Source organism: Urocampus carinirostris, chromosome 4, assembly GCF_059441175.1.
Source record: "Urocampus carinirostris isolate Australia breed hairy pipefish chromosome 4, RoL_Ucar_1.0, whole genome shotgun sequence".
NCBI lineage: Eukaryota > Metazoa > Chordata > Actinopteri > Syngnathiformes > Syngnathidae > Urocampus > Urocampus carinirostris.
The window spans coordinates 9,582,638-9,610,237 of record NC_142352.1 but is presented as its reverse complement, the minus strand read 5'-3'; the positions used below and the strand labels follow the sequence as shown (position 1 = coordinate 9,610,237).

The window sequence follows — 27,600 nt, the reverse complement described above, 5'->3', positions numbered from 1 at the left end:
ATGAGATGAGATCAGGATATAACTGGAAAATTCACACGATTATGATTTTATGTACTATATCATTGTATTTTAGAGCTGTTTTGTGCAAATATGTGGTTGTTTTAATTATTGCTGCTTGTACTTTTCTTGAATTAAAAGCCACAAACAAACCATATGCATTGACACATATTACAACAGCTTCTACACTTTGGGTCAGTCGACATGCTTTGTAAATTGTTTACCCTCCAACGTTGCATAGTATTTCTTTTGCAGAGATTCAGTGTTCATTTTACCTCTGAAATGTGATGGGTTCCGGGGACTCGCATGCTCAAAAATCTATGGGTCCCAACAGAGATCTATGGGTCCCCGAAATGTAGTGTTATCGAGGTGGAAATTGTAAATCGGCGACAAATATATAATATGAATCTATATATTCATTTAGTTTTAATCATCACAGTTTATTGGTAATACAAAGCAGTTATCACTTCAGATTTTTCACTTCACAAAAATATTGTACATAATACAAAATAATATTGCTAAAGTATTAGTATATATATTCGTGCAGTTTTGATCATCACAGTTAATTGTTAATACAAAGCAAGTTATCACTTCAGATTTTCCAGTTCATATATTCTTCGTGGTTTGCTGTCCCGCCACAGTTGTAATGCCTTCTCAAGGTCCGATTGTTTGGTAAGATGCACCGTTATAAGCTGGTGTTGTGTTGCTGGGTGCACGCATCACAGAACATGTAGCCTCCATTATCATCCTCCTCATAGCATAACAAGGCATATAATTTAGTCCATTTTGGCAGAAAAGTCCTTTTCTTGCTAGGAGTATTCTTTGGTTTATTTTCTTTCGTCGAATCGTTGGCTTTAACACACGTGTTTTCCTTGCCTTCCCGATCTTCCAAAGAATTTCTCCGCCGTTTTTCCGTGCCGGAATTATTGCCGTTGTTATCACTTTCTGCAAGTTTCGACTTATTACCGACACTGAAGAAATTACCAATTTTGTGTTGATTTTCACCTTCACTCGATGACAAGCACCACAACAATGAAGTCATCTCGAAGCAACGAGATCGGCGTGCAGACGAAAACTCTAACCGCGAGACCAAAACAACAATGGCGGATCTGCCTGATGAAAAGTTTGGAGTGCGGTAAATCTTTGTTTAAAAAAAAAAATGTCATCGGGTAATGACAGTTTTGTGTCAAAAAAGTTGCGTCCCGGGGACGCACGTTGACTCGACACTATGCGTCCCCAGCAAAAATGATGGGTCTAAGACGCAGGGACGCGGGCAAATGAGAACACTGAGAGATTGTGAATTCGTTTCATCACAATATTTCCAAGCTATTTTTTCCCTTCCATTTTATTGAGAACACGATTCAGTTCCAAGAGCCACTATTTTGCACTTAAATACCGCCGCTTGAGTTCCGTCTTAACAGCTTGATAAACTCACTGGTGTTCTTCTGTGTTCCGTTCCGTTCAATGCAACTGCATAGACTGAGCGTCTCAATAGTTGGCCTGGTGAGACAAAATGCAGGCTGCTCAATGGAGAGAGCCATGGGACGCATTTCAGAGCGAGGGTTCATACAGTTTCCTTATGAACTTGCAACCAACCAGCACAAATGACTTTATTTTCAGCCTTTCACAGGGAAGTAATCAATGGACACAAAAAAAAAAACCATTGGCTCGGCATTTCAGTCGAATGGCATTCTTATAAAATGTTGAGTTTTCAGTTGACCTTATAAATTGACTTGCGAACGTGGACTTATTGTGTGGTTGCCATTAGTCCAGGTGGGGCGGGATATTCAGTCATCTGTGTAATAACCAGTATTTTCCAAAATTGACAAAAAAGCGCTGGAGCAGGGAACTCTTTTACAGTAATCCCTCGTTTTTTGCGTGACTTGCATTTTACAATACAGCAAATGTAAGCTACATATAACTGTCATTTTTACCCAACACGCATCTCAAAAACAAATATATTTGCGATTTACCTATGATCTAAAACACATATCTCTGGATAAATGCACACGCAAGATTGAAAATCGCATATGGAAATCACAGATATATATCGTGGCACTGCAAAATACATGATTCACCTGCTTTTCTTCTTTTAATGTTACTGCAGAAACTTGAATTTTTGAAAAGTGCAAGAATTTGGTCCTGAAAAAGGTATACAAACCCAGAATTCAGTATTATTACTTTTGTATGGACCAGATTTTTTGAGAATTTATTGAACAATCTACCTATATTTGTTTTGGCAGAATATTTATTGCACACTGATACACAATTTTATTCTAGACATCAAATTATCCTTTTACTGAGGTGTGTTAGGTTATGCAGTCGGGACTTTATATGTAAGACATTACGCTAAACGTACACTGTTATCGCAGTGTCTGAAACTCAAAAAGTTAGTGGCCACCAGGGCAGATAACTCTGAAAAGTTGCCTGCACTGCTATAAAGTTGCCTGCCCCATTTTTCACAACTTGAAACACAATAAGACGACTAATCGCAAAAAAACAAAAAACAAACAAACAACACAACAAAGTATTAAGGATTGATAATCAGAATACACAACAGAACACTTTGAAATAAAGTTTATTATAGATCTACTTATAACATTCATTGTATGTATATGACATCGCTGTTTTCCATCTGCCATCAGTATGTACCTGTATTTACTCCTCTTCATTCATGCAATGTTTGCATTGCGTCGTCTGCTACAAGCCACGCTAACTCCTCTTCCCACGATGCTTTTAATGTACGTTTACGTTTTGTAGCATCATACATTTTGGTAGCTTCTTTTGAATCTTTCTTCTCGTTTGCCAAACGAACCGAAATTCCAAAATTTCCAAAGCAAACGTTTGATTTGAAAAATAATCTTTTGTATTTTCTATTTTTGTATTTTTTATTTTTTATTCAAAAGTTGTCGGCCACCCGAGCGGAGACGTTTTTAAAAGTTGTATGCACGTCCCGGGCGTCCGGGCAGACGTTATTTCAGACACTGGTTATCGTCGTGACTCGTTCTAAAGTGAGCTGTGTGTTGTCTGTCAAGAAGAAGCCAAGCACGGTTGATCACAACATGTTGAGTGCTTGCACATACTGTTGCCCACTCAGGTAGAAATAAAAACAAGCTGCAGCTAAGCCTCCCTCCTCGAACTGCAAGTCGTGACAGCACTCTTTAACTCTGCATGTATCTTTTTTTCGAAACCCGCAGCCGTCGGCTGCATCCACCTTGCTGAGACCACGTCTGGGTTGTACTGCCGTTTTCACACTTTTTCTTTTTGTTCTGATGCTTTCTTTCTCAAGGCTCTGTTCTGGATGCGAGCTATTGATTTTTATATTACTGCCCTCATGACACCTCTTCCTCCTCATCGTCTATGCTCCAGTGGTTGTTGAATCAAGCCTGAGCTCGGGCTAGACCGCTTTCCTTCAGGCTAATTGGGGGAATCAAAGTGGGGGCCATTTAATATGGAGGGTCAATGGTTCATTGGAAAGCGAGTATATTTTTGGATCTTGGGTAAATATTTTAGAGTTATATTTTCGTCTACGCCGTGGAATTTGGCTGATGAAAAGCCTGGCTTGTTCTGCAGTTTTCAATCCTTTGCAGCATTTGGTACTTGGCGTTTCTTTTTACACAGAATCACTACAAGAAAGGTAAAAGGTATGGCTTCGTCTGAACAAGCACTAGATTGATGACCTTTTTTGCTGGACTGTAAGTCAGTTTTTTTCATAGTTTGGACAGGGGTGCGTCTTATAATCTGGTGAGACTTGTATATGAAATTATTAACTCATTGTTACTGGTTATATCATTTCACATGTTATTTTTACACTAGACCCCAGGAGGGTGTCAAGAAACGGAACAGGGGGAGAACCCAAATGCGTGACGTTTCTCACACAAGCTGGCTCAAAGGGGTGAAATGAAATGAAATGAAATGATCTGCATTTATATAGCGCTTTTCAAGTCAATGACTTCCCAAAGCGCTTTACAATGTGCTCCACATTTCCCAATAGCGGCCTTGCAGCCATGTAAGGCGCTAACCTGCTTATTGGGGGTATTAGGGGTTCAGTGTCTTACCCAAGGACACTTCGACATGTAACACGGACGAGCCGGGATTCGAACTGGGATCCTTTGATCCCAAGACGAGCACTCTACCTCCTAAACTACTGAACTGAAACCCACTCTAAGACTATCCAACCATTTTCTGCTAAGTTAGTGTATGCTAACCAAAATACTTGATTATATTGTGGACAGCTCAGAGTTCTCAACCTATCAATACTGTACAAAAGAAACTTAAGGCGGGCTTTACTTTGTTATATTCTTCAATCTTCTCTTCCCTTTCAACAGTGAGGGCCGCAGGGAATTGCTCGGGGGCAGCAGTCTTCAGATTTCCAATCTCACAGAGGACGACGCTGGCATCTACACTTGTGTGGCTGACAACACCAATGCCACAATTGAAGCACAAGCTCAACTCACAGTGCAAGGTAGGACGTCACTCTCCACCACAATTACCTGGACTAAATTAAAGATAGAATCCAATAGGTCAAGTCTGCAGTTGCATCTCCTCCCCCTCCCCCGAGGGGAGCTAAACCACACATTGCCCTTGTTGACTCCCCCATTTTTAAAAAAGTGTTACTATAATATACAGTGCAGTGAAAAAGTAACTTACCCCTTCCTGATTTATCTGTTTTTTGCATTTCAGCAAACCAATTATAAGATCACACAGAGACAACCCAAAGAAATGTTGATTCCACTCATCCATCAAGACATGATAAAATCAAAACCTATCTGGCCCTATGTGACAAAGTAATTGTCCCTTGAATCTAATAGCGAGTTGGCAGGGATAACAGGAGTCAAGTCAAGTCATGTTTATTTGTGACGCCCTTTATCACAAAGAGTCTCAAAGGGCTGCACAGACCATAGATTATTGCCATCCACAGACTATTATTACACCATCCCCTGATCTAAAACCTGCACGAGGGCAAGGAAAAACTCAAAAACCTCAACATGAGGAAAATGAAAAAACTTTGAGAAGGGACCACCTTCCAGGATGACCAGGCTGCAATGGATGTTGCAATAACCAATAATAAATAGATATTGTCAAAATAAAATAGAGGTCATTCATAAGCTATAGAATAGAAGTATGTTTTAAGCCTAGATTTAAACAGTTCCAATGAGGTTGCAGATCGAATCTCAGGGAGCAGAGCATTCCACAGCAACGGGGCCCGGATGGAGAACCTGCGGATCTTTTCTTGGCTCTTGGGATCAGTAGTAGACCAGCATTTTCAGAGTGAAGACTCCGGATCGGAACATAGGGGTACATTAAATCTGAAAGATATGAGGGAGCAAATCCATCTAAAATGGTGATTTATCTTACTGAAATCATTCCTAGAGGCTTGATACTTAATGATGTGCTGCACTGAATTCTTTAAAATAGTTTTAAAATTGAAAAAGAATCACATAGTTTTACGTTTTGTCACTCAGGGACAATGCTTCTGAAAAGTATTAATACGTTATGACATTGAATGAGTTCTAGGAAATTGGTTCCAATTTTTTAAGTCTGGCAGGAAACCGTTTCTTTTTTAATGTCGTGGAGGAAAAAAAACACAATCCGCTCAAGTATTTTCCGCTCTCTCAATCCGAACTAAGTCAACGGTTTTGATGCGGGGCAACAGTTAAATTGGGAAACACCCCGAGGCCGTCCCCCAATGTCATCCCTTTACCCACAGAGCCACATCACCCTAGGACTCCATCACTTTGCTCACAAATCCCTTTCCTCTTCTCTTCACTGCCCTTTCATCATTTTCTGTCAGACACTGCGATTAAAGGAAACTGTAATGGAAAATCGGATCAGGTAGCAGGAGGACGTCTGACTTTCCTGCCTTTGAGCCTCCACATCTGCCACTTCAATTCTTTGAAATCCCTCATGTCTAATACCTGACCCGTGACCCTGCTCCAATGTTACACGCGTGTCAGAATTCATATCCAATATATTCGAAAATGCATTACTCGTTATGTTAGGTTAAAACGTTTGTGTCCTACTGCTGTACACACCAAGTAAATTGCTTTATTTCCCAGAACAAATTAATGACGTAACAAGATTGTAGCATTGATTTTTCTGCACGAAAGATCAATCGATTCCCTCGAGAAATAACTGTGCTTGTAAATGAAATTCATACAAATTATTTTTACCATGCTGACTCACTGGCATTTTTATTTCCAATATTTGAAATTGGATACCTAACGCTTTTGACCGCACGAGAAAAAACAATTTCAGGTTTTATAGCTGGGAACGGTGTTTTCCTTGGTGGCTTGCTGTTAAATTGAAGTCATTGTGGTTGATAGCCAATCATTTCGTTCTTTAAAAAAATACATATCTTGAAAAACTAAACAGGAGATATCTGTTTGTTGTTACACACAACTGGAAATCTAAATCAGTGAAGCTGGGAGCTAGTGATTTATTACTATTTCTCACCTAGGCCTTTAGTAAAGGGATTTAGTGATGTTTTGTTCACAAACAAACCGGCTCTTGGAAGAGAACGACAGGAGCCGGCTCTCCACCAATCAAGAGCTGGTTCACTTAGAGACACTTTTTCCCCCCTGTAATTGTGATTTATCATGTTATCGTATTATTATGACAGCAGGAAATGTCAGGACCAGAACTGAATCGGGACGCAATTACGTAACGTTTACCACAAGTTTTATTGAAAGAAAGAGGAAGGTCTGCACCCATGATCTGGTGTTCGCTGGACGCGGGAAGCAAGACGCTCTCGCACTCGGATTGTGATCCGAGTACGGAAGTGGATCTTCCGTAGCGATCGATGGCGGTGTCAGGGACGGAAAAACCGGTCGGAAGCCGGGACAGGGAGAGCAAAAACGTGGTCTGGGTCGGAAACGAGTCGTAAGCCGGGACGGGAGAGCAGACGTAGTCGGGATCAAAAATGGGTAGTAAGCCGGGACGGGAGAGCAGACGTTGCCGGGATCAAAACAGGTCGTAGCCGGAGACAAACGGGAGCATAAACGGGACAGGCGGGAGTCAGGGTCAAAAAAGGCTTGCCTTGTATAAACAGAGGTTTGCAAACAGACTGACAACAGGGGAGTAACAGGACTGGGTTTAAATAGGGACAGGGAGCCAATCAGAGCCCGCAGCGGTTGGCGCCAAATAAGCGGGCACAGGTGATTCACATCGGTAATCATGACAGGAACACATTTTTTTTCTGTCTATTGTATTTGGATTAACCATACATGTTTCATGAATTTGCTATGAAACAACTACCAATGTACAGCAGCGGCGGTGAAGTTTCCCTGTTCCTACTTTGCCAAAAATAGAAGTTTAAACTTGTTCCCAAGAGTTTAAATTAATTTTACTGGCATGTATTCCAACAGTTTTACCCTTCCAGCAGAGTTTGAGTGGTACTTTTTCGTATTCAAGAACTGTTTGATTTTACTTTGAGATTCAACGTTCCGCATTATTGTTTTGGGAAAAAGTGAACTTTCCATACAGCTTTGAAAAGCAAACAAATCAGATGGAGAGCACCACGCCTTTTTCCATATCCTCAGTGGCTGTTATCACCACCGGCAGGGAGGTGTATTTGTTTGATTGCTTCGGGTCTTGTTTGCCATTCTTCTCAGATAAAGCAATATCTGCGACTCACCGGGGCCATGTAAGTGCCGTTTGTCGTGGCGTTGCTGGGATGTTCGCAGAAACTCTTCCCACACTGTCTTCTTTCTCCTTTGTTATACTTTTCCATGTTTGTGATGATAGTTTAAGAACCTTTGTTCCTCTGACAGCAAGGCCAAACATAACAAACACAATTAATCAAAGTTTAAAGGGGCAGTTTGCATTATTTGACTGTCTGTTGCTTTATGGTGTAGTGCAACTAAAAACAAGTCCTACAAAGCGCAAGGAAGGTACACACTTTGGAAGGTTAAAGTGACCAAAACGCACCATTTTAAATTTTTTTGCCCAACCTTTTTGAGGTTTTTAGGGACTCGTAGAAGCAAGGTGGCAGACAATGATGTTTGCTCCCTACAGGTGAGGCTTACATTACGGTTATCCCTTGTTTTTCGCTGCGGTTGTGTTCTAAAAATGTCCTGCAATAGTCAGACCATGTGAAATAGAAAAATGTATGTATTTAAGATATCAGAGAAGCTAGAGCTCTTGTTGGTGATTTGAACGAGTGGAGAGTTGTTGTAAAAGGATAATGGGATGTTAAGACGTGGTTTTAGGGATGGGTAAGGCACCCGTATGATGCGGCAGGGGTAAACCAGTGAAAGCTGTCGGGCCCTGCTGTTGGAACAGAAGAGTGTGTTGTGTCAACCTGACCCGAATGACATGGCCGCTTTCTTGTGTCCCATTTCATCTCAAAAGGCATGACTGACTTGGGTGCCAAGGTGCTTAACTTGTTCGGGTGTTTGGGCATTTGGGTTGGCCATTGTCCACAAAATTGTATGTGTTTTTAGCTACTTTTTCCCTTTTTATTTTCCTCTTTGTATGTGTTTGTCTTGCTGTCGGTCACCCCTCTCGAGGGATATGACCAGGGTAAATAGATAGAAAATATCCGTAACATAATATACACGACTGTAACAAAATAAAAACTATAGATCTACAAAAAAAAAAAAAAAAAAAACTGAACAGAGAAGTGCTCATGCATGAATGAATTGTCTTATTGTCATTATACAATAATACAACAAAATCGGAGGGCTTCTTCTTTCAGTGTAAGAAAGTGATGTACAGAGTGGCCTGCTAACTGCTTGCTAGCATAGGGGATCCTCTGGTTGAGCCAGGTCTCCTTGATGATTAAAATACAAGAGTCACAAATGTAGTTGTTTCCACGAGTTGAAGCTCCATGTCATCCGTTTCATGGGCACTGGATCTGACCTTAGTAAGATACAGGCTTGGCAGGGGTAGCTTGTGAGAGTTGTTACATAGCATTGCAGCAGCATTTATTGCCTTCTCCTCTTAGGTTTTTCAGTCTCTACCTGGAGGCAGAAACAATCTGCGGAGCTCTCGCTGGTGATCAGCATTTCTTTGCGCTCTTCTGACTTTACCCAGAGTTTGATTTAATTGATACATTTATTTCTAATTCAAAGAGACACTTAAATGCTAGCTGTCGCTGTGCTTCGCAGTTTGTTTTGAGTGGTGGTCACATTGACTTGTGTTCCCGCCTACCCCAGCTGTTTGACTGACAGCATACACCAGCCTATCACAGTTGTGCACACAGGCAGTCACACCCACCCAACACAAACTCACACAGCCCTGCGCCCTCTTGATAGCATTTGCTCTGTGTTTGCTGCAGAACAAATTATATAATTATGAAAACTGCAAAGTGGCGAAACAGCAATAAGTAAACCGTGATATAGCAAGGGATTACTGTAAATGATGAGTTCTTGACTTTTGAGTGTTTCAAAATGATGCTTGTTTATATAATAGTTCCTGTAATTTTGCGCAACATATAACTCTATTCTTTCTTAGAGAATTACCGTATTTTCCGCACTATAGGGCGCACCCCTAAAAAATAGTTTTTGGTCCTATATCTTCCATAGATAAGGCGCACCGGATTATAAGGCGCTACAATGGGAACGTCGACAAAACAGTCAGATAGTTCAGTCAAACTGATTACCCCCTTAACATTCCCAAAGCTTGCAAAGAAGCAAATACGTGTCGTAGACATGTGCGGATGCGGTGTCCGTACGATGTCACTCAAATGCATCGTTCCAAATATCATTCGGAAGGTTAAAGTCTTGGGATTCAAGAAATGCCAACCATTCCTTAGTTTCTATTTTCTTTTTCGCTCGCAACTTTACTGTGCATATGACAATAAACACTTGGAATTGAGTTTAATTTAAAAAAAGACCCATCACAGAAACATCGATATCACTCTGAAACAAGATACTGGAAAAATATACAGCCGTAGTAGCTCACCGAAGTCGTGTTCAATAATAATGTGCAACCATGGTCCTCTTATATCCGTGAGTGTAGTAAATCCAGGAGAATAAAATATTTACAAATACAGAATAGTAAAACATGCTTTCTCTATGCCGTAGACAATCAACCAAACTTGCTATTCACATTCATCTTTTTCGGCCAATTGCAGGGTTTGTTTTGCCCCTTTAGCCTATCCGAGCCTGTAAATGATAAAAAGGATTTGCCCCCTTTACCTCCGAATAACTTTAGCCAATAGTGATCGATTCAAATGATGATTGACACATTGGTTAGCCAATGAAACGCCGGTATATAAATCCCATCATACACCGCGGACTACTTCACGTTCGGGGGAAAATCTAGTCGGCGGCTGTTGCATTAGTTTGTAGTTAGTTAAGACTTTGCGACACACCATTGAGCCATATATAAGGCGCACTGCATTATAAGGCGCATGGTCAGCTTTTGAAAAAAATTAAGACTTTTAGGTGCGCCTTATAGTGCGGAAAATACGGTAAGTGTTTTACCTCTAGGAGGCGACAGAAAATACACACTGTCCCATTAGTTTTATGCATTTTCTATAAAGAAACAAGTTCTTGCAGTCATTTTATTTCATTAATATATATTTTTTTAACATTTTTACCTTTTGCATAATTGTTTTACTTGCACCAAAAGGAGAAACCCTCCAATTTCATTATACTTGTGCATTGACAATGAAATCCATTGATTTATTAATCCAATCATCCATTCGTTAATTATATCATTCATTTATTCATTCGTGTTGACTCAGAATTGTCCACTACGAAGGGCACAGTGAAACACAAAATGACATACGATTATTGTGAGAGCCATAAAAAGGTGATGCAATTTTTCCTAAAATTGCCTAGCCAGGACTGTGATGGGCACAAGTGATCTCAGTATTTCCAGACAATCAAATTACACGGGGTGTTTTTCGCCCCCACATGGAAGATTTTTGCTCTTATTTTCTTCTGTTTTTGATTGGATTTCACCAGTGAATACAGCACACATTAGTATTTTGAGGAATAACAAACACATTTGCTGCACTGCTTGGAAATAAATAGATAAATATAGCGCAGTGGTTAGGGCAAGAGCGGCACAGTTCTGGGGTCATGAGATCGAACCTTCCTGTGTGGAGTTTGCATGTTCTCTCCGTGCTTGCGTGCGTTGCCTCCGGGAACTCCGGTTTCCTCCCATATTCCATTATTTCCTAATGTCAGCCACTTCCTTTTTTCCTGATGTGGTACATTCCTTGTTGGGGCTTCACCTTCTGAGAGACCTGCTCCACCTCCTCTACACTCTCATCAGGTTTCTGCTGCCTGAGACTTTCACTAAGCTGGCCATCCTTTGTAGCCATTTGTTTAATGTACTTTTGGATTTTTTATGTTTGATGTTTCATCCTGGCTTGGGAGTAAACAAGCATTGGCATATAGCGGTGCTGGACTTGTTGTGGAACCATCAGTGCATGGTGATGACCTTTCTTGTCCTAATGTCAGTGGCTTCCATCTCCTCATTTGGCCAGCTCATGATACCAGCAAGGTATCTGATGATTGACAGCACGTACGTACATGTTCATGGCTCGGACCTTGTTTCTACCATTCAGCTGACTTTTTAAGATCTGCCTTAGTTTTTGGAGATATTTGGCTGTGGTTGACTTCCTTGTGTTCCCTTTATAATTTCCCATCAGACCTTGCAGCTGGCTTGAATGTCACCTATGTTGCCGTCTGGTAGTTTGGTTCCCTCGTTCCTGATCATCTTGCCTCTTTTTGCGATCATCAGGCCACACTTATCTATTACGAATGACATCCCTATGTCATTGTTGTAGAACCTAATGGTGTGGATCTGGTAGTCTGTTTATCGCTCACTCCAGGTGTACAGCTTTGATTTTTTTCCTCACTTTTGATCCTTGTGGCGTCTGTCTTTTGTCATATGTAAAGGCGTTATTTACCTTGCATGAGCCACAAACTAAAACTGACCAATAAATAATGGATTAACAACTCACTATGGAAAAATCCTATAATGACACTGAACAGTAAATACAATAAATTATTAATGGATTATAATTCAGAATGCTGTTGCAACAGGAGCAAGTGTCTTTCTACATCTGTTTGCCCTCCAGTTGCCCAAATAAATCCGCTGCGTGTCTTCATTACCAGCAGCGCAACTTTAGAAGATTACTAGGGTTCTCTAATTCAAATATTGCTTTGCCGCTTTTGTAGTTCGGTTGGCTGGTTCTCCTGTCAATTGAAGCTGGTGCAGGGAGGAGCTTTCTTTTTTCTAAGACAGAGGTAAAAATAAATTGTAATCCCACTCACTTCCAAAAACAACTTGGGAGTCTTTAAATATTAGATAAGTGGATACTGGAATACATGCAAAGTTGAAAACGTTTATGTATTGGGGTTGAATCCATGTGGGAGGAAGAGGGAACTGAGGTGTGGTGCCCAAAATAAGAATCATATTTAGTAACAAAATCAGGAATAAAGTAACAAGTTTAAAGTAACAAGGGGGCATAAAACATATGACACATTCAAACAAAATCAAAGCTAACAAAGCCCAAACCAGAAATCATAACCAAAACCATACATGGAAAATGAAAGGAACAAAGTAACAAGTGGGAATTAAACTAGTCACAAAATGTCTAAACCAGAAACAGAAAAAACTGTCTTTACAGAATTACCTTTTGAGTTAAATTCTGAATTCACTTTGATTTTAGGGCATTTTATTGTTTATTTGGTCTACAAAGATTTTATTTTTATTTTTTTCCTCTATGGAGTTTCTGGTTTGGACCAGTGTCTGAAATAACGTCTGCCCGGCCACCCGGGGTGTGCATCTTTTACGTCGGGCGAACAACTTACCAAACGTCTCCCCCCGGGTGGTTGATAACTTTTTCAAGGGGAAAAAAAAAGATTTGTTTTTCAACTCAAACGTTTGCTTTATTCCGATTTAGAAATCTTCCTTCGGTTTGGAAATTTTGGTTCGTTTGGCAATTTGCATACTCGGCAGCCGATCAGAAAGCCTGCATTGAATAACTTCCGGACTCTCCCGAGCATTATAAGGTCGTGCATTTGCATATCATTTTCCAAAGTAGACGCACAGAGAACACAAGAAAAATGGATAAGTGGTTAGGAATCAAGCCAAAACCTCAGCCCCAGAAGAAATATTCAAAAGAAGCTAACAAAATCTATGACGCTACAAAACGTAAACTTTCATTAAAAGCATCGTGGAAAGAGGAGTTCACGTGCCTTGTAGCAGACGACGCAATGCAAACATTGCATGAATGAAAATGAGTAAATACAGGTACATACTGATGGCAGATGGAAAACAGCGATGTCATATATACGCAATGAATGTTATAAGTAGATTTACAATAAACTTAATTTTAAAGTGTTGTTCTGTAATATATTCTGATTATTAATCCGTAATATTTTGCAACAATGCTTTTTTTTTTTTGCGATTAGTCGTCTTATTGTGTTTCAAGTTGTGAAAAATGGGGCAGCCAACTTTATGGCTGGGCAGGCAACTTTTCTGCCCTGGTGTCCGGTAACTTTTTGTCATAAGTTTCAGACACTGCGATAACAGTGTAAGTTTGGCGTAATGTCTTACATATAAAGTCCCGACTGCATAACCTAACACACCTCAGTAAAAGGATAATTTGATGTCAAGAATAAAATTATGTATCAGTGTGCAATAAATATTCTGCCGAGACAAATTTAGGTAGATTGTTTAATAAATGAGTTTCAGACGCTGCTTAGAACAAAAAATCCTTATTCTTACCTTATCACAAAAGTTTTTTTTCTGTACACTGCACTTGAGGACCTGTCCCTTCCCACTTCCAATATGCAACAAGCCAAATGAAACGAGCTAAACCTTCACCTTCCATTTAACTAACATGCATGAGCACATCACTTTTGCGCGCTTCAATCGTTTGCAAACGTTTGAACTCTCCAAAAGAAAACGGTGCAAGCCTGTTCACATGGAAGGAAATCGAGGGTGGAGATGGTAGAGATAAACAAATAGTTATAGGGAAGATTAAGTGCCAGGAAAATGGGAGTCAGAGTGGAAAAACAAAGATTGAGAACGATAAAGAAGGCCACAGGGTACCAGTCACCGTTAAAACTTTGCATGCACGCATCTTTCTGTGTGGTTTGCATTCACATCGCAGACTGCAATCACATTCAAATGAGGCAGTTCGACGGATGGTGACAGCAGGGATGGAAAAAAGTCTTCCCGCGCTTAAACAAGTTGCTCCTTGCTTAAGCTTGTTATGCAAATACATAACTAAACCCGCAGTCTTGTGCTGAGATTGTGTCTAATAACAAAAAAACAGTCCCACCTTTCTAAACAGATTTATTTTACTCAACAAACACTTGATATAAACCGACATTAACCATGGAGATACAAACACCCAAGGGTGGCAAAGTGAATTATTTGGAGGTCACAAGGACCTTGCCGCAAATGAGCCTGGTGCACTCAGACAAAAGCAACCACGATGCATTTTGGGAATGGACAGAATAAGGAACAGATTCTTCCTAAGAGGTATTCCTGAACCCTCATCTACAGCATCCACGAGTACAATGTACTGTACAACTGCCACCGTGAATATATCTAGTACTCCCTCTGTTATCGCGGTTAATTAGGCCAGAACCCGCACACAAAGTAGAGTGGTAACTTCATAAAAGCCCACAAGGGGCAAATTTAGCTCCAAATTACGTCCTTACCCACTAACAAAATAACAATTATCGATCTACCGATAAAAATACAGAATTGCAGTTGGATTAATTGGATTAAAGGAAATGGGGCCTCCCCTCTCAGTGCAAGACAGCTATTTAGATAGTGGCTGGCTAGCTACATGCTAGCATCGAGTTATGCTGTATAAGTTGCTGCGTAGGACAGACTTGCGGCCATGCTGTTGAAACCCACGGAGCATCTAGCGGTGGTCAGCATTTTTGTGCTATTCTGACTTTCTTCAGAGTATTGAATAAATTTCTTGGAACAAGATGCTAAAATCCTAGCTGTTACCGTTTGTTTTGGCTAGACCGGGTGTGTGCTGTCTCAGAACACAATGTACAATACATTGATATCAATGACATACAGTGGAACCTCGGTTCTCGACCATAATCCATAATTGCCTTATGGGCAACACAATTATTAGGATGCAATGTTTTTCATTGCATAATTATTACGATGAACTTATAACTTAGGCCAGTCTCCAAGCACTACCTTTGAAAAAAATTGCCAAAAAATCGTGACATTGTTTTTATACAAGTCTTTATTACGCACTTTATTTACCCCGTCTTGCCATGTCTAATTTTGTTGTAAACCATATTCATTACATTGTTATCAATTCAATTTTGATTGTTTGCCATTTTTGCAACACAATCAAAAAATAAATAAGTTAAAACGTTAACACATTTTGTGGCATTTCCCTTTTTGCCATGGTCATTTACCTCCAGAATGACCTACTTGATTTCTTGTAAAATTTTGTGATCTTGGCCAAACTTGTTTTGTTTTGAAAGAGTAGAATGTCTTTCTGGGAAAGCTGCTGAGTCAGCAAAACCAAAATTGCTGAGGCAGCTTTTTAGGCAGTTCTCACATCTGTGGAAACCTAATTGACTGCCTGTGAAAGATGGTGATGATATTCAATGTCATGTCATTCTGGCTTGAGAGGGAAATGTCTTTCTGGGGAAAACATTAAGTGAACAGAAACAAAAGTATTGAGTTTGCTTTTTTGTTGCATTTTTCACATCTAGGGTAACCTGGCTGTGAAATATGGTGATCATTTTTAAACTCTTTTCTCTGTTTCTTGGGTGGACAGACATGCAAACAAACAGACAAACAAACGGATATATATACTTAGATCCAAAACGAAAACATTATCACCAACCTTGCTTTGCTCGCGGTGATGGAAATTCAAATAGTGAAGTTTAGTAAAAAGGCACAGGTGTATACTGTTTTAGCCGTTAAATTTTTCTCATACATACTATTGAATTTAATTCTAGTGCCTCAAAATCAATTTGTACCGTTAGACCTCGCACTCACAAACTTGATGGTTGAGAGTTTGTAATGTCTTTTTTTAAGGGATAATATTAACCAATCACGTCTCAGCAGGTTGAGGAGAGCTTAACCACACAACCTGCTGCTGTGATTAATAAAGCCACAATCAATCCACCTTTATCAAATCCTACGGATAAAGACAAATTAGACGATAAGGGAAACTGCTCAGCGAGACTGTTGTCTCATCGCTCATTGTGCAGTCGATGCAATCGAGCACAGAGCCCATCTGTGCTCACTACTCTGAGTATTAGGCTTTCTTCTCATGTGCTGAAGCGGTTATATGCAATTATATCTCGAGGGCAGGCTGCTTCTGACCTTGTTTTACAACGGATTGATGAGGTGCTGCTCGGCTGCAGAAGATCAAAAAACGTCTTTCTGTTTCCTATTACCTACACTATTAGACGTATGAGAAGGTTCATCTCATTTTGGATTACATCAGTAGTCTCCGAACAATGGCCTGCGGGCACGATACGGCCCGCCTCCAGATTTGGTCGGCTCCCTGAACAATACTAAAAAGCATTTTGACACACCATTTTTTTGGGTTCTTAAAAACTCAGTCTCCGTGTGTGTTTTTGGTTGTCGCAGGATTCGATCTTGGGCCATGTCAGTGAAGTCGCTGAACTCTCTCGACTGGATTACCATTCATATAAATAACATAAGAAAAGGCATTTGGTTTTATCTCATTATCACACTCTCTAGTCAGGCTATCAAAGAAGAATGTTCATATTGTTGTGCATTTCACAATGAAAATATACAGTAATACCTCAGTTATGCTGTTATTAGGGGTCAAAACACCCTCAAAATCACATGGAAGGAGATGAAAATCTGCAAAGTACAAACCCTTATTTAAATGTTTAATTCTAGTTTTTTCTGTACTGTCATATCATAATAATTATTATTTTTGCAGTTTTAATGCGCAACTATGGTTACAGGACATGGTCCTCTATATTTTACATGATACATTGCCGCTATCATGTGGGCATTGCGGAAAACTGCAGACATTGTGAGAAGTAATCAAACAATTATAAAAAGCACCAAGAAGCAACTAGGGATCACCAAAGACCCAAATGTGTCTCCTAAGCAGGTGTAGCGGGTGGAGAGGTCCAACTTTCCAATCTTTTTGGTGATAGAAAGCATAGTCATCACTTTAGCCAATCAGAATGCAGAACAATGCATAATGAAGATCTGCGAAGCAGTGAATCAGCGATAACTGAAACGCGAAGTCGCAAACTGTTACTGTATTTCTAACTTACAATGCCTTGACAAGAATAAAATATGATCTAATTTTTTGTCATTGTGAAACACACCGCGGAATTAACTGTCATCCTCATTTATATATATATATATATATATATATATATATATATATATATATATATATATATATACCGAAGCCATATCCCCCTAGTGGGAGGTGGATGGAGTCAAGAACACATTCCTGACTCTTTCTGGGAGATTGATACAGAGGAGGGGGTTCCCAGCCCCCTCGCTCAACCCAACTAATGTGTTGAGAGTCATTAGGTGGCCAAACCCCCCAATTCCAACCCCTAATGCCGAGCGCCAAGCAGGGAAGCAATGAGTGCCAATGTTGTAAGTCTTAGGTATGACTCGGCTGAGGCTTGAACCAGCAACCTCCCAGTCTCGGAGCGAGCACCCTACCCCCAAGGCCACCGAGCTGGTTTCCAAAAACATGCATGTCAGGTTGATTGGCCGGTCCAAATTGTCCCTAGGGGTGAATGAGCGAGCGAATTGTCTGTCCCTGTGTGCCCTGCGACTGGCTGGCTACCAGTTTAGGGTGTCCCCTGCCCACTGCCCGAAGATGGCTGGGATGGGCTCCAACGCCCCCGCGACCCTACTGAGAATTCGTCCTTATTGCTGTTACAAAATAGTGTGATACTGATATAACAATTACTGCTTTTCCTAAATATTCTATACCACAGGTGTTCTAGTAATCTGACAACTAAGCTAAATTTAGATCTGAGATTATATTCCATGGACCTTTTATCTGTGGAAAACCCACAGTATGTTATTGGGTCAGTTATTTTGTCAAATGTGTTAATATTTATTTTCTAATTTTTGTTGTGTGAATAATCCAGAAGGGTTATTTGATAGTACCGTTCTAGAAAACAATATTTAATTTACATTTAGGCACTCCTACTATCGTCACACTTTTTCTGTTACAAACTGAACCCGGCCCCTAATAAAAGAAGGGAGAGGTTATGTTACCCTCACAGGAAAATGTTTTGGGACCCCTGGTTTACATGCATACACTGATATCATCATTATGATAGTGATCACAATTTGTAAAGGTGCAGGACGAAATCATTGAGGTTATTTGCTGCCAAAGAGCCATTGAAATCAATCACTGGACAATATATTGACAATTATATTTTGCTGTTTTTACTTGCTTCCACAGTTCCACCCCAATTCGTGAAGAGGCCAGCCAACGTTTATGCCCATGAGTCCATGGACATCGTGTTTGAGTGCAAAGTCTCGGGGTCACCAGCCCCCACTGTCAAGTGGGTGAAGAATGGCGATGCAGTTATTCCAAGCGACTACTTCAAAATTGTTGTAAGATCCTTTTACTCAAATCATACTTGCCATGAATGATGTGATTTATTTTAAAATGAAATAACCTTTGTCATAAGCACTTTTTAATAAGGTGTGATTTTCTTTTAACAAAATATAGCCTTTTTGACTCATGCTGGCGTCCATAAATGACATCAGGGTTTCTAAGCGTCAGGTGACCATTAATCACAGCTCAAGTGGGTTGTCCACAGTTATGGCACTGTAATATCACGATGGAATAAAAGAATTGGATTTACTTCCAAATATAATTTGCAAATTTAGTGACTGAGTTGTTAAGACCACGGAGGCAACATAAAGAACATTATCTGAAAAAGCATGAAAAAAAAACATTACACATGGTTAAATGCATATACGTGTTAACATTTTTACCCTAATGAGAGCGTAGAGGAGGGAGAACAGACATCCTGCAAGGTTCCTACATGGAATGTATAACCGTCAGATAGAGGAGGTGGCTGACATCAAGAAATCCTACCACTGACTGGAAAATGCAGGACTGACAGCTCTGAGACTCTGATCATGGCAGCATAAGAACAGGCCATATGCACAAGAGCCATAGATGCAGACTGTGCAAGACGCCCTTGAAACAGTCCAGAACATCTTGGGAGGTTGTAAAATCCTAGCTGGATCAGCATACACGGAGAGGCATGATGAAATAGCTGGGATAGTATGCATGAACATAAGCAACCGGTATGCCATGGAAGTACCCAAGTCCCAGTGGGCCATACCACATAAGGTTGCTAAGAACAACAGGGCCAAGATCCTGTGGGACTTCAGCTTCCAGACTGACAAGGAGCTCCTGGCTAACCAACTGGGCAAAATGGTAGTGGACAAAGAATAAAAGGGGGTGGTGATAATAGATGTGGCGATCCTAGCTGACGCCAACATCAGGAAGGAAGAACACGAGAAATGGAGAAGTGTTGACAGAGTAGCTGGAACAGAGGTTGAAGGTCAAACCCAGCGCGATCCCTCTGGTAGTGGGGGCAGTCAGGACAGAAACCCCATAACTGGAAGAGTAGCTCCATCGGATCCGAGGAACAACATCTGAAATCTCGGTCGAGAAAAACGCAGCCCTCCTAACAGCTAAGATACTGTGAAGAGCCCTAAAACTCCCAGACCTCTGGTAGAAGACCAGTCTGAGAATGACACCCATACCACTCCACCAAGGGTGAGGAGGGTAATTTTTTATATACAGTAATCCCTCGGTTATTGCGGTTAATGGGGACCGAGACCACTCGCGAAAACTGAAAATCCGCCAAGTAGCGGCGCCCCTTCAAAAATGCTTAAAAAAAAAACGTATACAGGTATACAGTATACCCCCCGCCATTAAACTGAAGTGATCGCTGGAATGATGGCAAGGAGTTATTGGGTGACTCATCCAGAACTCTTCACACTGGAGCTGAATGTACCAAAACATGACCCACAAGTGTAGCCATGTCTTACATAATCAATTTACACGGAATAAGACTGCGGCGAAACCACTACGAACCATTCAGTATGATTGTATTAACCGCTCTCAACCACATGCAGCCATCGCAGTTTATTTCGCTTGCTAACACTACCGGTTACATATTGAAAATAAAAACAGTGAAAATGTGATATTTGATGAGTGTTTGTGAAGCGTTTTGGGAAACAACAGTTAAAAAAATGGTCTGTGTTCATTTTAATGAAACTGAAAGAGCTACCTTCTGACAAAAACAACATACTTTAGCTAGCGGCATTGAACGGCTTTTACAACAAATACACAAAACCACACACGATTAGCCGTGTTTAGGTAGTACAATCAACCGCTCGCTTTTGGTATAATAAAGTCAAACTTGAGATGAAATGTGACTGAAGAGAATATACTTACGTCGCGTCGCCGAGTTCTTCCTCGATAAACTGAGCGCCACATAAGAAGGGGGTGAGGTGGGAGGAGTTGAAGAAGGGGGGGTGAGCGAAGCGGTAACTCACCATGACTAAGCATTGTTTCAGGGCCTCCCCCTCCTCTTCACAATAAGAGTGTCCAAACCGTGTCCTCAGTTGACATAAGCTCGCGCTCAATGGCGTCAAGTCAATAAATGGTTTTATTGAGAAGGTAAGGTATATTTTTTAGACCCGCAAAGCTCTGAAGCCGCAAAAGTGGAACCGCGAACTAGCGAGGTTCCACTGTACATACAAGCTACTAGAGATACGAGAAATTTTAGATATGAGATGTCCTCTGGGCAAAAATTTTGCCCGACATAGAGAAAATCAGCTTATGAGAATTACCAATGGGGATGGTTCGAGACTGCTCAGTGCCAGCATTAGCTCGTCTAAGGTAGCACGCGCATTTCTTTCTGTTATTATTATAAGATAATATTGTTGCTAACGTAAGAAATTCTGTTTAGGGGCTTTAAAATTATTTTATTATCACAGTTTTACTGGACTGTTATGTTCAGTACTATTTCAATGCGTTTCTAATGATCAGGAAAATGTGAAACTTGGATTTTTGGTAATTTCTTATGAGGGCAGTTTGTTCAAGATAGGAGAAGTTCTAGATATGAGCTCAATCCGGGAACAAATGTATCTCTTTTGTACAGGGGCCACTGTATTATTATTATGTGCTTTACGCGATTCTTTGCTTGTTTGCTCCATTTTATAGAAAGAACACGATCTCCAAGTTCTTGGATTGGTCAAATCTGACGAGGGTTTTTACCAGTGCCTGGCAGAAAACGATGCAGGAAACATTCAATCCAGCGCCCAACTCATCATTTTGGATCAAGGTACGCACCACAGCCTCTTTTACTCTAATGCAGATTAAATTAATGAAGACAAATGACAAATCTAAAATTGATTAAGCACATCAGTGAACTGAATTATGATGCCTGATAGGCCTCATTTGATTGTTTTGCTCAGATAACAAAGAACAGCAGTACCTCATGCAGATTTTGTTGCTTTTTAATGCAATATTTGGAAGGCTCATCGAGAAGCCAATATTTTTTTTAGCTTACGCTGCATTTACAAGTTGTAGTTTTAATGGAAAATAATAAGAACAAATTATATAATAGACATACTGTCGAATTTAACCAAAATGTGAAAAGTAGAATAAAAGGGAAGCTTCTGAATTTTAACACTTTTATATGTGTAGCGTATATTCTATATACAGGGATCAGAATTTTCTGCGGATCCGCGGATTTCCGCTGTTTTTGAACCCCAAAGGCATTCCGACTTTTTCACTTTTTCTCTTGCGTAGCAAACAAATTCAAAATCCGACTGTCTCACTCTTTCCTTTATTGCTCTGGCGCACCCTGGCGGCCGTTAGAAAAATCGGCCGCATTGTCGCACAAGCTGCAGGGACTGAACTGCATTTGAACTTATCTTGCAGTATTTACAAAAAAATCAGTTATGTGGGCAAATTATTTTAATCTTCTAAAAATGTTACTTAAACGATAAATATAAGCATGGTTTTGGACAAGTAAATTGCCTAAAACCCAGGGTTTTTTTTTGGGGGGGGGGCTCCGCCCTGGTTTATTCCTGGACGCTGGCTATTTCAGCTGAAAATGAAAATCTCCATTCTGATCCCTGTATATATGGATGGTGTTATGAGTGCACTGCAGGAAAGAGGTCTAAATCTAGTGGAAGCTAGAGCTCTTGTTGGTGATAGGAAGGAGTGGAGAGGTGTTGTAAAAGGATAGTGGGATGTTTGGACGCGTTCTAAGGGATCGGCAGGGCACCTGTATGATGCGGCAGGGGTAAACCAGTGAAAGCTGTCGAGCCCTGCTGTTGAACAGAAGAGTGTGTTGTGTCATCCTGACCCGAGTGACATGGCTGCTTTCTTGTGTCCCGTTTCATGACCAACTTAGGTTCCGAGGTGCTTAACTTGTTTGGGTGTTTGGGCAATTCGGTTGGCCACTGGTCAATTTTTTTTTGTTTTTTGCCACTTTTTCCTTTTTCTTTTCTTTGTTTTCGTGCATGTGTTTGCCTTCCTGTCGGTCACCCCTCTTGAGAGATATATACTTAATGTCAGTTTTTTTTTTGACTAATACAATGTTGAGAGATTCCTAAGAGCTACGGGCAAGGCAGTTTTGCACAGCTCAAACATGTTATGTTTTGAATCCTCATACTATGTATGGCTCATGCTAATAAATAGTTACTAAACATGTTTATTTCTATTAGTTTTTGTGTCATTAGCTCTGAACAATCGCAGAAATATAGTCCAAAGATTCAACCAGATTTGCATTGTGATGACAACCCCATTCAAAGCCATAGGGCCAGATAAAAGCTAAGTATAAATAAACAACCTGAAAAAGGGCAGACAGCGATCCCTTGGAGGGTTGCGTTCCAAAAAAGCCCCATGATAGTTAAAACTCGCGAAGTAGAAACATTTATTTATTATCATGGGGGGCGGCAGTAGCTCAGGAGGCAGAGCGCTCATCTTGGGATCAAGGGAACCCAGTTCAAATCCCGGCTTGTCCGCGTTACATGTCGAAGTGTCCTTGGGTAAGACACTGAACCCCTAATACCCCCAATAAGCAGGTTAGCGTCTTACATGGCTGCAATACAAGGCCGCTATTGGGAAATGTGAAGCACACTGTAAAGTGCTTTGGGAAGTCATTGACTTGAAAAGCGCTATATAAATGCAGATCATTTCCTTTCATTGTCATTTTATCATTAACAAATAATACATACGACTGTAACAAAATCATAAATTTCTAAGTAAAAACAGAATTGCAGTCGAATGAATGAATGGTCTATTATGCAATACCTTTCAGTGTAAGAAAGCGATATAATAAATGAGCACGCTAGCATCAGGGATCCTCTGGTTGAGCCTGTTCTCCATGATAATTAATATACATGGGTCACAAATTGTTTCCCACCAATTATAGCTCCGGGCCATCCGTTTAATAGGTAATTGATCTGCTTTTGGTGTGATACAGGCTCGGCAGGGGTGGATTGTTACAAAGCTAGAGCTGTAGGTCGGACCTACAGCACCGCTATTGCCTTCTCTCCTGATGCCGCCTCAATCTCTTCCCGACCCGCAAACAATTCGTGAAGCATCTGATGGTGATCAGCATTTCTTTGCGCTTTTATAATTTTCCTCCGAGTGTTGTTTATTGATGCGTTACTGTCAAGAACCAGAACAAGATCAGGACCCGATCGCGTGACATAGATAACGAACCAGGATATCGAAAATAAACAGGAGAAACTGGATGGGAACAAAAACTGGAGAAAATAAAAACAGGACAAAAACAGACGGAAACAAAACTGTTACCCGAAATTAAACAGGACAAAAATAAACGGGAACAATACCGTACTGGAAATATCAACAGGAAAACAGGACCGAGCCAGAACCCACGTCTTGTGGGGCAGAAGTTTATTTGACGGGCTGACAAAGGAAGCAAGAGAGCGCTGAGCTTAATACGGACAGAAAGCCAATCTCTCAACTAGCCGCAGCTGTCGCCACACGGGCGGTTCCAATTGGGCACCATGGCAACCGTGACACACACGGGCGCGGCCAATTGGGTGCCATGGCAACCATGACAGTTACGGTGAGAGATTACTGTATTATCTTTACATTAAATGCAAACTGACCAATCAGCAGCAGCCAGCGTCAGAAACTCGACAAATCAGTCATTCGTGTAATTCATCTCTGGTGAGTGCACCCAAGAGGGGGATTGGAATAAACAAAGATCAGTTGTCTGCTCTAGCTTTATGGTGTTAGTATAAAAATTTAGGCCATATTGAGCATACCTCAATGTCCACCTTGGGAAATGAATCACTTCTGACTCCAGCAAATATGGAACATTCAAAAACGCATTGTTTGCGCAGGTTTTCTAAAATAGTTTGTTAGTCTGGGTTGTAAATTATCCTGTACATTGAGTGTGCGCGAATTATAAGTCAACTAAACTGCAACCAGATGCCAAAAATTGACATTAAGGAGACCAAGGAATGTTGTTTTACAGAGGCCGACACATCAAGCAGTCATGCTTTCTTGTAACACAGTCATATTCCAACTGTTTTCTTTTAAGAAGCTCGTAATGTGATCAGTTTTTTTAGTCATACTAAGGAACCAGACACCGCTGACATGTTTTTGCACAGTGAACAACATTTAGGTGACGTTCCCAACATTTGGAGGTTGTGAACATATTTCATAGATGCATAGGAAGGTACTCAGGGTTCCCGTGGATCCTTGAACAGTTCTAAAAGATGTTGAATTCATTATTCTAAAAATAAAGCCTAATAATGTCTTAAGTCCAATTTTCGAAAGTCTTCAAAATATGTACGCATGAGTAAGATTTATATTTGTTTCCATGAAAAACTTGGAGTAACATTTATCAATTGTCTTTTTAAATAATCCACTTATTTACTTTGGTGGCAACATGGCGTGACCACAATAACGAAAATAGCAATACGGTGATGTGGTTTCAGTCGAACAGATGTCTTAGGTCTGCCCACAATACAAAACCTGAGACAGAGACGCTTACTTTGGACCATGCACTGAAAGTGGGCATTTAATGATAAGTGTGTACGAGGCACCATGTATTGTGTGCAAGAAATAGTCTTTTTTTTTCTTTCTTTTTTTCTGTGCGTTTCATTTGTGGTTTTTCTGTCGACTTGGTCTTAAATTGATTTCAAAAGGCGTTAAAAAGGTCTTAAAAAGTCTTGACTTCAGCTGCAGGAAGCCTGGTACACTATTGTTCAAAAGTTTGGGGTCACCGAGACAATTTTGTGTTTTCTAAGGAAAGTCCGTTTTATTTATGAAATGAACTCCCTACGTCTTCATTCTTTCGCTCATAAGAATCTCTTCCTTTGGTTGACCAGTCTCAGATATGGCCTTTTCTTTTCCACTTTGCCTTGAAGGCCAGCAACCCGCAGTCGCCTCTTCACTGTTGACACTTATGTTTTGCAGGTACTATTTAACAAAGCTGCTAGTTGAGGACCTGTAAGGCCTATGTTTCTCAAACTCTAATGTACTTGTCCTCCTGCTTGATTGTGCCTTCCACTTCTCTTTCCACTCTGGTTAGAGTCTGTCAGTGCTGTTCGCTGAAGGGAGTAGCACACAGTTATTGGAGAGCTTCAGTTTCTTGGCAATTTTTTTGCATGGAATACCCTTCAATTCTTAGAACACAAATAGACTGTCGAGTTTCACACGGACATTCGTTTTTCCTGGTCATTTAAACACACCCACAAATGTGATGCTCAAGAGACTCTACTAGCTCAAAGGAAGGTCAGTTGATTAGCTTCTCGAACCAGCTAAAGTGTTTTCAGCTGTGCTAGCATCATTGCACAAGGGTTTACTAATCATTCATTAGCCTTCTAACGCAATTAGCAATGTACTATAAGAATACTGCTTGCCGGAAATTGGCCGTCATACACCTAACGGTGATTTTCCTTTAGAAATACAGACATTTCTGAGCAACACCAAACTTAATGAGTTTCACTTGATTTTTTTGCTATTTATCGCCTTCAAATACATTTTATAAAATGATTAACTGTGATTTAGCGTGAATCCATGCTCGTGTATACCTGTAGAAAAGGAATGGTTGTAGAACGCGAGCCAAATCAAAATGTTAAAAATAAAATAGAATTTTCTGTTTAACTTTTAACCTTTTTCTTAGTTCTTATTGTTGGTGATAGGAATGAGTGGAGAGGTTTTGTTAAAGAATAGTGGGATGTTTTCTAAGGGATGGGCAGGGCACCTCAATGATGCGGCAGGGGTAAACCAGTGAAAGCTGTCGGGCCCTTATGTTGAAGAGAAGAGTGTGTTGTGTCACCCTGACCTGAGTGACATGGCCGCTTTCTTATGTCCCGTTTCATCTGGAGGGACAAACGCATGACCAACTGGGTGCCGAGGTGCTTAACTTGTTTGGGTGTTTGGGCATTTGGGGTGGCCATGGTCAATTTTTGTGTGTTTTTACTACTTATTCCTTCTTTTCTTTTCCTTATTTTTTGTATACGTGTTTGTCTTCCTGTCAGTCACCCCTCTTGAGGGATATGACCAAGGTAGATAGATAGATAGAATAGTTAATAATGTCTGAGGACTTTACCCATCAGAAATATGATGGGAAGTTTCTGCATCTGCTGCGATTCAAGGGCCTCTTGTTACATCTGATTTATTGCAGTCGTTTGCAAACTCTTCTGGCCTCGGCACATTTCTTAATGTGTTTTTGCCAGATATCCTAGCAGTTGTCATCTTGGCGAGGACATTGGTCATGTTTTTCCAACTTTGAGGTCGACAAAGCAGTCATTAAAATGATTTCCACAGATGGTACAAAATCTAAGTCTGATCCAATGGTACTTACTGCATTATACTTCACAGCCATGTTTTGCTGTTGATTTTTGCTTACTTTGTGGAAATCTAATCCTGAGACACACATTCAGCATTTGTGCAGGCTAGGCTTTTGATAGATAATAATAGTGGAATACTGCATGTGCATTGTTTTCCTGATTTAAAAACAGAGCTGGGACTTAAAATTCATCACTTAAGTGTGTCTGCTCTTAGACTGGAAAAAATACATGCTTACCCTATTGGAAGAACATTTTCTTCATTTTAAGTGATATTTGATTTTCTTATACTTACATTTTATGGACTACTATTCTTTTCACATTTTTTATTTAAATCCCCGGTAAAATAACATGTACATAATTGGTCATATTTTTTCTTTTTTGGGGGATAAAATAAGAAAACATTTTTGAGCATATTTTTTCTAAATTTACCCGAATTTTACTTATTTAGCCAGTAAAATATGAAATGAAGGAGCATTGTTAAATATATTGTCGGATTTTTACATGTGTACCCTATTGGCAGAAACCTTTCCTCATTTCAAGCATTATATTGTCTTATACTTACATTTTATGGTTTCTTTTTTATTTTTAATACCTTTTTTATTGATATTTTAGGTACAAAAAGGAAATACTCAATTGCTTTGTACCAAATAATTGGTTAAAATTTAGATTTAAAAAACGAGAATTATTATTTCTTATTTTACTTTATTGTTACCCTTTTCTGTTGTCAAATATGAAATAAATGAACGGTGTTAGATATATTGACAGACTTCTTTGTGTGCTTAAGCTATTGGC

At 40.2% G+C, this 27,600-nt stretch overlaps 1 protein-coding gene across 9 annotated transcripts in view; it reads left to right on the top strand.

The window, feature by feature from the left end:
• The window catches only part of neo1a (neogenin 1a), a 267,525-nt gene that overhangs the window by 152,853 nt on the left and 87,072 nt on the right, over positions 1-27,600 (top strand). For all 9 annotated transcript variants that reach the window (XM_088333606.1, XM_088333605.1, XM_088333603.1 and 6 more), the window contains exons 5-7: positions 4,326-4,462; positions 18,389-18,543; positions 21,182-21,302. In XM_088333606.1, coding sequence (XP_088189732.1) covers positions 4,326-4,462; positions 18,389-18,543; positions 21,182-21,302 — 413 coding nt within the window. The remainder of the gene's footprint in view (positions 1-4,325; positions 4,463-18,388; positions 18,544-21,181; positions 21,303-27,600) is intronic.